The 14,835-nt window shown below is 39.9% G+C and overlaps 1 protein-coding gene across 2 annotated transcripts; it reads right to left on the reverse strand.

The window, feature by feature from the left end:
• Positions 1 to 83: 83 nt before the first annotated feature.
• Positions 84 to 13,068, reverse strand: hspa13 (heat shock protein 70 family, member 13). Of its 2 annotated transcripts, XM_041812597.1 has the most exons (6): positions 12,929 to 13,068; positions 12,486 to 12,826; positions 10,812 to 11,025; positions 8,388 to 8,555; positions 3,615 to 4,135; positions 84 to 609 (listed from the first exon to the last, which is right to left on the reverse strand). In XM_041812597.1, exons 1-6 carry the CDS (start codon positions 12,951 to 12,953, stop codon positions 592 to 594), a joined length of 1,287 nt encoding a protein of 428 aa, XP_041668531.1. In that variant the 5' UTR covers positions 12,954 to 13,068; the 3' UTR covers positions 84 to 591. The 2 variants fall into 2 exon arrangements, with proteins under 2 accessions (XP_041668531.1, XP_041668523.1); XM_041812589.1 differs by having other exon boundaries at positions 84 to 4,135.
• Between the last annotated feature and the right edge of the window lie 1,767 nt (positions 13,069 to 14,835).

Raw genomic sequence — 14,835 nt, forward strand, 5'->3', positions numbered from 1 at the left:
CTTAATGAGCACCATCACAATATGCATTACCTACAACACAGATCTAGTATGACAGGTTTTAAATAAAGAGACAGTGACGAAGATGACAAATGGGCTTTTTAATTTGTGGAAAGATGAGAACAGTTTAATTCTGTTACGGTCTTTTAACTTTCAATTAGTTACAATAAAAACAATCCTAAGAGAAGTTATCTCTGTTTCAATAAATGATTTATACAGCTTATAGGCAAATAGAATTTGCCTCATTAAATAATCTATAGCACATGTATTAATATTATATACTCAAGTCATAAAATTAAAAAAAGACATGACATTTCACAGGAATATTTGGCAAAAAAAAAGACATTTTCTCAAAGGAATGTAGGCAGTTGAGTTCATGTTAGAGAAAGTACCCTCTGATCACTTTATTAGGTACACCTTCTAGTTGGACTCCCTTTTGCCTAGAAATGTGCCTTAATTCTTCTGATAGAGATTCAGAAAGTGCTGGAAACATTCCCCAAAGTTTATGGTCATTATCAAAACCGCAGCGTCACAGAGCTGCTGTAGCTTTGTCAGCTGTACATCCATGATTCAAATTTCCCGTTCCTGTGCCATTTAAATAGAGGGAACCCACTGTGATGTAAAAAAAAAAAAAAGAAAAATTAAGATGATTTGAGTTTTGTGACATGGTGCATTATCCTGCAGGAAGTAGCCATCAGAGGATGGTACACTGTTAATAGAGGGATGGACGTGGACAATGCTCTAGTAAGCTGTGGTACTTAAAAAATGCTTAGCTGGTAATAAGAAGCCAATTACACCACCAGCAGCCTGAACCGCTGATACAAGACAGTAAAGGTCTGTGCTTTTATGCTTTCAGCACCAGATTCTGAATATTGCAGCAGTAATTGAACCTCATCAGACCAGGTAATGCTTTCTCACTGTCTAATCTGGTAGCCTCTGTGACCTGTAGCCTCAGTTTCCTGTTCTTAACTGACAGGAGGGACACCCAGTGTAGTCTTATCCTGCTGTAGCAAATTTCAGATAACACTGATCCCAGAAGGAAATTTCATTTACAGATCACCCATTTGCTTCAAGGTTCTACATTTTCAGCAGAAGTTGCTTGGTTGTAATGAGTGATTGGGTTATGGTTGTAGTCTGGTTATCCTCCTCTCAAAAAGGTATTTCATCCCAGAGAACGGCCACTCACTGGGTATTCTCTTTCTCTCACAATTCTCTGTAAACTCTAGAGATGGTTGTGCATGAAAATCCCAGTAAACACTCAGACCAGTCCGTCTGGCACCAACCATGGCAGATAAACAACCTTTCTTCCCCGCTCCTGACCAAGTCTAAATGCCTAAATACATTATTCACTGCCACAAGATTGGCTGAATAGATTTTTCTGTTAGTGAGCAGCTGAACAGCTATACCCAATAAAGTGATCACTGAGTGAATAAGTCATTGGCTTAATCTTTCCCAACAACACATTTTCATACTGGTGAAATAAATCATGCTGTGAACCAAAAATATAGAATGAAATAATCTTTTTATCAAATTAAGTTATTTTACCGTCACATTTGAGGCCACAAACAATGGATCGAGTCCATCTAACAATCAACGTGATCTGACAGTAATGCATTTCTCAATATTAAACACAGAAGGCACCAGTAAGCAATGCTTTGGTCCTAACATGACACTACTTAAGTTAACCTTCTCTACCTACAGCAGCAAAAGCAGGAAGTTATATTAAAAAGTTGGACAATACCTGGACATTCTCAAAGTGCAGCACTGATTATGACTCCGCTTTCACTGACTGCAGCCTGCATCATTTACAGTGAAGCATGAGCTGTGAGGCTTTAACCAAAAATGCAGCTTGTTAAGAATCCGTAATCATGACTACGTACTGCATTGAGTCTATCTGAGATTAATGGTGCATGACTGCATCTTGGCACTGACTTCCAAAGGGCATTAAATCAACTCTGACTCCATCCAGAGCCCTAAAGGGGGCACACACACACACTTTTTAGACCCTGTTTACATTTAGCATTAACATCTGTTTTGGGCATTTAAATACCAAACTAACTGTTAGTCTGTGGCACAGTATCCCAGCATGCAATGTGCAGTGAAGCAGCAGGCAAACAAAGTGGAGCCAATAAGCCACAAGCTGAGAAGCTAGCAGCGCCTTAAGATTTCATACTTTAAGCTTCTAAATCCCTTATGATCCAGTCTTTCCCATTGACTGCCATTCATTTTTATGGAATTTTCACTCAGGAATGAGAGGAGCTGGCATCCTTTGGGCAAAGTGCCCAGATGGGTTGCTCTTCTCAGTTAAAAAAGACTCCTCAGTTTAAAAAAAAAAGCAGGTAGCAACAGCTTCCCTCACTAGATAAGCAGTTTAGAAATTGAATATTCTGTCAGATAAAATCATGCTTTTAATTCTGTAAATGTTTAAATATATAATTTTCTTTTAAATAAACTTTCCTACATGGATGCAAGATGTGCAGCATCATTCTCATTAATATGTGAGAAATTCAAGGCTGTGGTTGCTAAATTTCACTGAATTCTCAATAGTTATAACATAACTGAGCTAACAAAGCATTTTTGTGCTGTGAAAACCGTGTTATACCATGTTAGCCATGTTATAATGATGGTGAAAAAGGGAAATTAGTGATTAATCAGTCTTATGCACCCTAATATAGCCTAGTGCTCCACTACTGGTAAGAGAGTCTCTTGCGCTTCAGCCCCTCCACTAGTGGAGGTCGGTGCTCACAGAAGGACCAGCAACAAACAGAGGTGTTTCAGTGGGTAAACCAGGTAAACCCAATGAAGAAACTGGAGCACACGAATCACTTGATGACGTTTAATCAGGTGCAGAGGACTAACGTTTCGACGCGCACTGCGTCTTCATCAGAGTCAAACGGTTTGACCCTGATAACACCCAGAGTGTTAAGGATTACCACTTGGTATCTGAATGCCCAAAACAGATCTTAATGCAAGGTATAAACGGGGTCAAACCATAAACATTGTCTTTTTTTCTGTCACATGAACACTGCATGGAAATGATGGATTAAGTTTTCTTAAAAAATATTAAAGGCCAGCAAACATTTGCATAAGGCATGCTCTCTCTCTGACACACAAACACACACTGGCAATAAATAAATAAATAAATAAATGAGGCTGAACTGGAGAGTTATTAAGTAATTTGTCAGAATGATCGTTCCCTGATTTGAACATTGTCTACCACGTACAAGCTTCAAAAATGAAGCTTCATGGAGATCAACAAAAGACTTCAGCCTTCATGGGATTACGTCACCGTTTACCAGCATCTCACGGGTTTGTGTGCAACAGCAGCAGCTTTCCCTGTAAAAACGGGTTTGTTCACTTCTATAGATGGTTCCAGGAAACACAAAGTGAAGAGGAACATTGGTGTGAAAATGAAACTGTCACGTCAGCTTCAATCCCCTTAGAGGTCAGGCTGAACAACCTTAGATTTCTATGAAGTGCAGAACAAAAGCAAGGAGCAGTTAGGAATAGCTAGCCAGTCTCTGAAGCATCCCTGTGTTTGAGATAATTAACCCAGGTAAAGATTAGCTAAAGTTCGTCTTGCGCAGGTGTCTGTTTGGGATTTCTATAGCACTCACTTGTAAGGGCCAAGAGCCGCCCATGATGCCGGCCTGAATGGCCACACCTGTCACCACGGCTAGGTCGGGGTCTACCGAAGTGTTAGGCTCCTTCCCAAAGTACTCGCTGATCAGCCGTCTAATCCGGGGTATCCTGGTGGACCCTCCAACCAGAACGATCTCATCCACCTCCTCCTTCTCCAGGTGGCCTTCAGACAGCACAGTTTCAACAGGGGCCAGAATTTTCTGGAACAGGTCCTCGTTGAGCTCTTCGAACAGCTTGCGAGTGATCACGGACTGGAAGAGAACCGGAGTCTGGTCTTTTGGTGACTCTGAGCTGTCATGGGTGTGGAGGTCCAGCGGTAGCCTGATGGTGGTGCTGGGGTGGACGGTGAGATTTAGCTTGGCTGCCTCTACAGCCTGTCTGAGGCGGTGGATGTCCTCTTTCAGGGTAGGGGGGACACCAAACTCCTGTCGGACTCGCTCTGTGGCGTACTGCAGCAACCTCTGGCTGAAGTCTTGACCTCCAAGCTTGTTATTACCTGCCAAAAAAAGAAACATCCATTTAATGTTAGGCCACTCTTTCCTCCAGCAAGTGAGGAAGTATAACTGAAAAGTTTCTTTCATAAGTGTCAGATTGCAAAGACAAAGAATACAGGAGATTGTCAGGACACTCATTCAACATCCCACATAGTTTAACAGGGGAAATCAACAAAAAACCTGACCGTACATTGTTCACAGCTTTTCAATCCACTCTAATGAAAAGGAGAGGGCAAAGTAAAACTCCTACACTGGAATATGAACTGTGAAATAAGAGCAATTTTCCTGTAACCTCAAGTCACCTTTACAGGGCACAGAATAACAGTATGCCCTAGTATCACCTGACACAAATGAGTGCCTATCTGCCTCTCTAGTTGTCACGGACTAGGAACAAAGAAAGAGGGGGATGACAAGACACCAGAGAGGCTTACGGGAAGATTTTCTTGATTTTTTTCCACTGTTCTCACAGAGTTTGTGTTAAAAAGTTGAGATAGTGTTGCATTCAGTGTTTCCCACAGGATCCCTCTAGGGCAGTGATTCTCAACTGGTCGAGCCTCAGGACCCACAATCAACTCCTCAATGAGGAACTGTGACCCAAATAGCAGACATTTTTCAGCCAGTCAGAATATTTAATGAAAAATAGTACAGTTTGGACCTAACCGAGCAAAGCAGATGGGTTTACCAGACATCTGTGTCATCAGGAAAATATTTTGAAAAGCTCCAATCCACAACGTTTATGTCTAACTGAACACAGCTGGGAACAATCAGTGTTATTTCCAGAGAACGAGGTAGTGCCTATGGGTGGGGTTAAGTTATACTCAAAGTTGTGTGCAATGGCTGCCTCCAGTGCAGTGATCAGCTCAGGTATAGCTCTAATGTGGCACCAATCTTATCAGAACTCGACCATGTTTTGGCATAAATTAAAGATTCAAATAACATTTAAAGCTCTTCATGATGAGAAAGATGTTTTTGCTCTTCTGCTGACCTTCTTTGGCATGAGTTTATGAGAGTTATTGGGGGGAGGGGTTACTTGTAGTTATACAATGGCTGCTAGTGAAGTGATTAGCTTGTATGTAGCTACAGCGGCAGTTTGTCAGAACTGGACATTTCTTTATTAAAACAAGAGCAAAGAGCCACACTGAAAACTTTTCATGACAAAAAAGATGTTTTTTGCTCTCGTCCTGGTCTGTTTCGCCATGAATGTGTGATCGTTATGGGTGAGCTAGCTGTGACCCCAATGGCTGCTGTCGCCATAGCCATTAGTGAAAATGTAGCTGTAGGAAAGCAGAAGTTTAATAAGAACTGGACCATATTTTTTACTAAAACAAGAGCAAAGCGTCACACCAAAAGCTTGTCTTGGCAGAGAAGACATTTTTGCACTTCTCCTGACTGGTTTTGGCATCAAGTATAACTGAGAAAAGCTCCGCCATTAACAAACTACAGCAGCAGTAACCTGTAAGCTCAAGAGCGGCGCATGCATACAACGTTCCTCCAGTCACCTTCTGAGAGTTTCTTGAAAAGTCCTGCCCTTCCCAAACGCTTTCCATAGGAGCTTTCCAAGATGAATGTGAAATCTATCCATGCAGTAGATGTATATAACAGTCTGTCTGGGGTGTCAGGTTAGTTTGGATCTTAAACAGTGCATACAAATGGATCAAACAGAAAGGACCAAACAAGCATGTTTTTAAAAAGTTTCTGGACTTTGTGGCATGATTTTATTTCCTGAAATGCATTCACAGCCCACTAAAAAAGGCCTACTGACTTTTGGGTCCCAACCTATCAGTTGAGAACCTCTTTTCTAGGGGGGTCCGGAGTATGCACCCCCTGGAGAAAGATCTTGATATTTTTAAGTTAAATGCACCAATTTTTGTGCATTTTTAGAGGAAAATGAAGAGGCAAGATCTACGGAAGTTTTGTTCTTTTCAAACAATTTTCTCCTGTAGTAATTAAAACAGAGTGTTACTGATTAGAATTTGATTACGATTACATTTTCTATCCTTCAAAAAAATCTTGTATTGACATCCTAAGATTACTTCTGACCTTATCTTTGGACTTTTATCTTAATATTAACCATAAAACAGCCACTTTCTATAAATGCTTTAAAAACTTAACTACAGCAGGCTACATGACCATCTCTGATTTTTAAACTTAAACTATTTAGCCTTTATTTCCTGTATTCTTGTTTACTTTTATTAATAATGTATACTGAAGATGATATTTAATTGTTTAACATCTATTTAATTGCTACGTGAATTTAATGTCTGTTAAGTTTACATTCTAGAGAGAAAGAATTGGTCTGATGTTTTGCTGAAATCCTTTTACTGAATCCATCGGCCTTTTGGTAAAAACTCTTTTACCTAGAAGGTCACAATTGTAAGAACACTTTATTTACTCATTCACTCTTTTTTTGCAAACCACATTCTCACTCTCTAAAACACATTTTTTCTTCTGTGATTCACTGGTGATGCAGAATGGTCATCACTGCTGGCTGAAGTTAAACAACTAAATTAAAGTGTGTCACAGTTTTAACACAACCAGGCAAAGCTGGAGGCAGTTGTTGGTTATGATGTGATGAAACAAATCTGAGGAAGCTGGGGGGAAAAGAGAGTTGATATTAAAGAGGAAGAGAAGGGGAAAGAGAAGATGACAAGGAAGACCAGGAAGAGAAATTTCAGATGAAATCAGAATAACTGTTCTTCCTCTTTGAATGAAAATGAAGGAAGCTGGATGAAAAAGCCCACACTGATAAACAATATGTAAACTATGACTGAGATGTAATTTTTTCTTTTAAATAAAAGAAAAGTAGAAAACAAAGACTCTTACACTGTCATTTGCTCATTATTTCAGTTGCTTTCCAACATTTCTCCTCCATCAGGTTTACTCTGACAAAGAATCAACAGTCTTGTGTTATATCAACTTCTCTCCTCTGCCAGGTGTCCAAAACTTTGTGCTCTTTAAATATTCATCTTGGAAAATTTAACAGTATTTTCAGTAATCGAAACATTAAATTGCTTGAAAACTTAAAACTGACTCAACACCAAACATTAACCCGGAGTGAGCTCAGATTATTGTGCTTTATATTACGTGATGTAGTGTGTAATGTAAGCTTTTGACTGCTGTGTTTATGATGTGAGAACAGAGTCTGATTCTGTTGAAAAGGTTTGGATGTGATTGTTTGATTTTGACAGGAGAATGAGAGGTTTTGTGAATGTAGCTTGATTTTTTTTTATGTTCACAGTTTAGAGAAGGTGGGGGGTCCTCAAGAAATTTTTTTAGCAATTGTGAAAACTGTAATCAAAATCTGAGGAGTCATCTGGTTAGTGAAAGTGGGGGAAGCCTGTTAGGTTAGCTCCAGGGATGGAAAGTAACTAAATACATTTACTCAAATTACTGTGATTGAGTAGCTTTTTTGTGTACTTGTACCTTTAAGAGCACTTTTTTTAAACCCTATGTTTACTTGTGCTTAAGTATATGTTGGGGGGAGTATCATACTTCATTACATTTCAAAAAGCATCAAGTACGAAATAAAAAATTAAAAGCCAAAACAATGAAGTCCAAGCTTTCTGCCAGCAACAAAAACAGCCAGTATTTGTTTTTTATAACACTTGAGTCAGTAGCACATAGTAAGAGAATGAGCCCTCATTTCTTGCCAAAACAGCTGTTGCAATTTACTACAGGTCAAGTCACACCTTACAATTAACCTGAGATCCATGTTCTCTTGTGGATAATACACATTAAGGAAAGATCATGTTTCACTGTGAAAGCCCCTTGGGTATCAAAAGTTGCTACTCAGTACTTCAAGTAAACTTTAAATCATGTACTTTTACTTCTTCTCAAGTAAATTCAACTCAAGTAATTGTGCTTTTGCTTGTGTACCACAGTCTGATACTTTTTCCACCTCTGGTTAGGTCATAACTCAAAATGCCTTTGATCGATCCTGATGAAACTCTCTAGAAACATCCTGAGTTGTCTTTAAAACACACAAAACACAGTTTGTTCAACTCTGGTGAAAGGTTGGCAAACAGCACAACTCTGAGTGAACTGTTCATGTAATTCTGCCAGCGTTGTGATGATGGCATGAAGGTTTGATCGCTCTCACTCTATAAACAGAATTGAATCTGCTGAGAGACATTTTTCAACTATGTGAATTCTGGAGCCAGCTCGTTGCTCTTGAGGACTCAAAGGGCTGGAACTCACACGGTGCTGCTCATGGTTTTATTTTTCTTTTATGACTGAATCAGTGAAGCACATTACCTGCCATGGCTCTGGTGAGAAACATGCCTCCCTGTTTGTTGAGCAGAGAAACATCCAGGGTCCCTCCTCCGAGGTCGACCACCAACACGTTGAATACATCCACCTTGTGCAGGCCGTAGGCCATGGCTGCAGCCGTTGGCTCATTGATTACACGCAAGATCTCCAGGCCTGCAAGAAAGGTTAAACAGGTTCTAATTAAACTCCACTGTTTTTATGAAAAACACTTCATTTTAAAAGTAAATGCAAGACTAAATGGAGTAAAAATGATTTGCAGTTTTATCAAATGACTAGAGCATAGTCCTCAACAGGTGTTGTCTCTGGACCCAACACCAGCTCCTTTTTTTCAGCCAGTCAGATTTAACTAAAGAAACATGGTGCTGTTTGGACCTAAGATAGGACAGAATGTGACAGAACAAAGACACCAAAGAAAATACCCCAGAGTAGAGCTGGGCAATTAATCAAAACCGACATTTAGAGCCTCTAACTGAAAAAACCTACTTTGTCAATTATTTCTATTTTTTTCCCTTGTAATTCTCTCTCTAGTAATGTACCACACCTTTAAAAACAAACAACTATCTCTGTAGTCACGTGATAGGTAGCCAGGTGTCGCAAGGCATGTAGCCTGCTGGAAACCCAAGAAAAGAAGAAGTACTAGTCACGTGACATCATCCCATCCAATCCGCTAAAACTCAACCAACTGTGCAACGTGAGCAGCAGATTTATTTTCTACTTTCTATACAACAGCTGCTGAAAGCTGCTGAAACTGATCTAGGAACTACATGGTGCCAGATCCACCCAGCCTATTTGATGGCCACATCTGGCCCATGTATTCAAAACACAAGAACCTCAGTTTCATTTCAGCTGATGTGTTTTGATTTCAGTTGTTTCAATAAATAACCATGAACTGTTAATCTTTGTATGTTCCTTTCAGTTATTGGCTTTAAAATTCTACAAATGTTAACAGAACAAACAGAGTCTGAGGTTGGGGTTGGAATAATCGTTCACTAATCATAATCCAGGTAAAATGTTCAATTAATCGCGATTTTGATTTTTGCCATAACCGCCCAGTCCTATACCAGAGTTGCTGGGAAAATTCCAGGTAAATTCCAAAAGGTTTCCACAAAGGTTCCTTAAAATTCCTGAATCTTTCCCGTGATAAATTCTTGAAATATTACTGGAAACTCCTTGGAAAACATTGCTGAAAGATTTGGTGAACACTCCAAATAATTACTGTTACAAACTCCTAAAAGGTCCCGGTTGTTTGTGAAATTTGTTCACATTCACAGGTAAAGTCACAGCAAATAATATGAAAAGTTTACTGTACAAATGCACAAATGAGAGGATTGTTTTTGACCTACTGGAGAACATTAATTTTAAGCCTGGCATACACTGTGTGATTTCCAGTCGTCTCTCTAACAGTTATGGTGGAAATTTAGCTCGTACTGTGCAATTGCATCATTTACAATGCACAAGTATCATGCGCGCTAAATGTGCATATACTATACGGTCTGAATATGGTCATGCATGACCTGAGAGCTCACACTGTACAAGTGAAGTTGGGACACACTGTGACAGAAATCTGTGGAGTTTCCTTTGAAAAAGTCTCACATACTGGGGCTCAAGTTGTATCTAGTCATATCCTCTCCTTTCCTCTCTACCTCTATCACACACACACCATCCATGTCAGCTGGAGGCATACTGTATTTCCTGCTCGTTCATTTCCTTTATTATTAGGGGGCATTGGACAGTTATTCCTGCTGTTTTCAGGATGGGTTAAGATGCTGTCTGACAGTTTACAAAGGAAAAATGCCTCAAAGACAAGAATTCGGCTCAGGGATCTGCTCTCACCTAAGGCTTTGTGCAGTTTTACGACCAAAATATCAAACATGCAATGATATTACACCACGGATAAGGGAGACACAATTTCAATCCTCCATAAGTCCTGTACATATTGCAGAACTGACAATAAAGTTGAATTTGAAATCTATCTGACCAGTCAGGCTGTAGTCAGGTCATCGCTGGCAGTCATATCCTCGTGTACACAGAGCAACAAACAACGCATGATCTAATGTAAAATTCAGTGCAACTTCTAAGCGAGCCATGCCATTCAAGATTTTTGTCTGAATCAGATGAAATTCACACAGTGTACGCCCAGCTTTAGTTTCTTTCAAAGTTTGAAGAGAAAATTTCCCAAATGTTTTTGGTAAATTCAAAATGAAAATTCAAAATAAATTCAGAGAAAATTCTGTTAAACACGTTTTTGGTTTGCTTTCTGCTGTCAAAATTCAAATATACACAAGATAAAACAGTTATAAGTTTCCCAGCAAACACTCATGACCCACTTAAAATAGCCCCATGATCCACTTTCGAGTCCCTACCCCCCAGCTGAGAACCAGTCCACTTTCAAACCAAACCAAAACTAACCTGCCAGGTTGGCAGCCCTCACAGTGTAGTTCCTCTGCCTCTCATCAAACTCTGCAGGCACAGAGATGACAGCCTTCTGAATGGGCACGTTGAGCTGCTTTTCTGCCATCTTCCTCATCTTCAGAAGCAGCCGAGAGCCGATGAACTCTGGGCTCACAGTGAAGGTGCCGTTGGTGGAGATCAGAAACTCTGCACTTCCATTGTTGTTGATCACCTGGTAGAGAGAGTGCACAAAAACAAAGACATAAATAAAGCAAATAAAGGCTTTCAGTCAAAGAAAATAAAGAACTATCTGTAAGCATTGTTGGTTGTTTGGTTTATGTAGAGCAGGGCTGAGTTAATCAATGACTTCATGGGACAAAAATGACAAGAACATGAATGCTAAAAATGTTTGTGCACAGATTGCTTCTTGTGAAGGCTGTTGAGTTTAAATGATGGTTTTTATTGGTGCATTTATATATATATATTGTACTGGTATATCTGGTTGGTGTTTTTCATTGTAAGGCATGGCAGCTGCAGAACTCCCCAAGGAGGGCTGGCAGAGGTAACACTTGGGCTCCCAGGTGATAGCATCTTTTGGAAGTGCTGATCCTTCTGTGGTGATCAAACCTGATTGAAGCTGGCTGCTCAGTGTTGTGAGGCAATATTATACTCAGAACTGAGCTTAAACCAAGAGGTAGAAGTTTATTTTTAAATTTAAAAAAGTATTAAACTCAACCTTCCCGTTGAGAGACTGCAATCTCTACCTACTGAGTTACTGTCACTACATACAACAATCGTACCAGTCACCAGTCAAAGCTTTATGGGAGAGTGGCAAAAAGAAAGTCACTGCTGAAGAAAACTCAGATTAAATCTTGACAACAGTTTGACTACAGGCATGTGAGAGACTCCATGGTTCTTTGGTCTGATGAGACCAAAATGTTACTTTTTTGCCATCAGACAAAAAACTTTGTTTGGCAGACACCAAACACTGCAAATCACCACAAACACACCATCCCCACTGTGAAGCATAGTAGCGGCAGCATCATGCTTTGGGGATGCTTCTTGGCAGCTGGCCCTGGAAGGCTTGTAAAGGCAGAGGGTAAAATGAATGGAGTAAACTTGCAGTATCCAGATGTGCAATCCTGACTGAGACTTATCCACACAGACTCAGTGGTGTGATTGCAGCCAAAGGTGCCTCTACTAAATAATGACTTGAAGGGGGTGAATATTTATGCAGTCACTTATTCTACCTTACACATCTTATTTAATTAACAATAGAAATCTGTTTTCACTTTGACAATGGAGAGGTTTTTTTGTACATTTTTTTGTCAAAAAAATATAAATTATATAGACCATTATTGATTTATAAAATCAATAACAGGGTAAAACATCCAAGGGTGTGATTACAAGGTCTAGGCTCCAGGTCTAAATATTTATGGTCAAGTGCTATTTAATGGTAGTCCCGCCTTAGATCCATCATAGAGAATACATTCTAATACCAGGTATTAAGATGGTCTACTAAATCATTCAGAAGTACACTTCTACATCATTTGCATACTGACAGAACAAGGTTTCAGAAACATCTAACAGTTAGAACTAAACACAGAAGGGAAACCAGATTAAAAACAATAACGAGTCATCTCCAGCGTCCCCCACAGTTAATGGAAGTTAAAGGTCAACCCGTAAACCAACCTTGAACGGGTAGCGAGCACTCTCCTGCTCCAGGACCCCATCCTCAAATATCTTTCCTATGAACCTCTTGGAGTCGTAGATTGTGTTTTGAGGGTTGCTGTCGGCCAGGTCCACGGCTTCGTGTCCTGCCAGCACCTCTGTGTTGGTGAACGACACGGCGCTGGGGATGCTCTTCCTCCCCTCTTCATCAGCGATGATCTCCACATCCCCACTGCCCGGCTGGAAGACCCCAACAGAGCAGAAGGTGGTCCCGAGGTCCAGGCCTATCACTCTGGGTTTGGGGGGTGGTAAATATTGCTGACCCAGATACCCAGCCAGGAACAGGGCCAGGATCACCGAACCTGAAGAACCCGGTGTATAACAGGTGGACCAGAACAGTTAGTTCACACGTTAGCATCCTGACACCAGTTTTTACCGAGAGAAGAGGAAGTCAGAGGACCTACCGATCATGGAAATTTCTCCGGCCATTATCACACGATGTTCTGAAGCCGCCCGACACCGAACTCTCCCGAAATTTGGTCGTTATCGCGTTAAAATGATGCCCGGCTTTGACCACCGGGAGATGCGTAAAAGGAAGTTTTCAGAACACCAACAAAATACACGTCAACTCTGAAAGTCAACTATGAATGCTGGGTAATGAAGTCCTTATGGCATGTACCAATAATGGACGACAGAGCAAGCATATGTTAGCTGTTTACTCCACTACCCATCACTCCCTGCGACGCGGCAACGTAAACGGAAGTTCCGTGACGCAAACAAGTCTTCAGCCAATCAGACAGTGCCAGGGGTAGAACGACCACAGACACGGCGAACATGATTTTTTTTTTTTTTTTTTTTTTTTCTGGTGAGCACGAGAAAATTTAACGGGCGAAATGTGCGCAAGCAAAACAAAAAACTGCTTACCATAAATTTCATGAGCACAAGAAGCTTTTGCATGCACACCAGAAACTATAGTTTTCTGCCAATGTCCCTTTAAGGACTCCGTAGTTGCCAGAGCACTGTGTTAGGTTTATCCAGTTCGGTCTTTGACATTCACGTTATGACAGTAATCTGGTAAACAAAAGCTTCAAATAAGATTTGCATTAATTATATAAGTTATTTTGCTTTATTTAGATTTACTTTCCATTCTCAAATGTCATTAATTATGTTTTAAAAAGCAGAAAATTGCATCCTCCCACTCATGTATTACTGAGACTGACCCTGCTTTGATTTATCCCCCAGAAATTTAGTTTTCATGATGCTTCTGTACTCTGAGATCATTGTCTCATTAATAAAAAAAAATAGACAAAACAGTATGGTATTTTCTCAAATGAATGCATTATACTTTCAAAAATGAAAAAGCCTTATAACATCATAAAGTGGTCACTAGAATGAAAGTGTTTTTGTTTGTTCTTCATAAGTGATCTTATTAAAAATAGAGCATTTGACATGAAAACAAACAGTTTCTGTTCAACCACTTATTCTGAATCATAAAAACATGTCTAAAAATAAACACAGACCTACCATGACAGACTCAAATTCATTCTATCTGTAGTTGTACACCCCTCAAAAATGGCACCTGTGTAAACGGATGCCAGTAGGCCTAAAGCGACATATGCGTGTAGATTTCTCTGGTCTGGAGCCAGGCAGACACAGTCAGGGGTAGTCTGAGCCATGAGCGGCCGCTTAGCTCACCAAATAAAGCGGACGATGTGTTTATCCTGAATGTGGTTAATCCGAGTTCTCCACAGGGTCACGTTTAATTTCAGCACATTCAGCCATTAACGCCCTCTCTTTACCCTCTGGTTATGTCTGTCTGGTTTCCTTTACAGCTCTCATCAGAGCTCTGAAACATTAATTCAAAAAGATGCAAACAGAGATGAGACTGAGGAAACCACTGAAATTAAATGTTTTTGTTATAAAAAAAATTATTTGTAATTTGAATGTATTTCTTTATTTAAAAATAAGCTGAATTTAGGGAAATTGAAGAATTTATAAATTCATGACTCTAGCAGCTTTTGTGCCAAAGATAAATGCATTATGAATTTCTGTGATAATAAAGATTTACAGAGACGTTTAAGAAGAACTACTACTTAAAGCACAGGCCTGTTTTATTAACCTGCTTTAAATGAGTTCAAATAGCACTTTTAAATATCATTGAACATACTTTTTGAGTTATAGTCGGTGGCTGTAGTTAGGTGGTCAGTTAGGCAACTCCATCACTTTAAACTGGACGAGCAGGATATCCAGTAATACCTATGTGCCCAAGAGATTTTTTAGGATGCCCCTAGTAGGTACAGTTTAAGGTAAACACAAATACCTGTGCCATTATAATGTGAAGTTAAACTGCTAAACTGAAGCAAAGCCATTT

This window comes from Cheilinus undulatus, linkage group 2, assembly GCF_018320785.1.
Source record: "Cheilinus undulatus linkage group 2, ASM1832078v1, whole genome shotgun sequence".
NCBI lineage: Eukaryota > Metazoa > Chordata > Actinopteri > Labriformes > Labridae > Cheilinus > Cheilinus undulatus.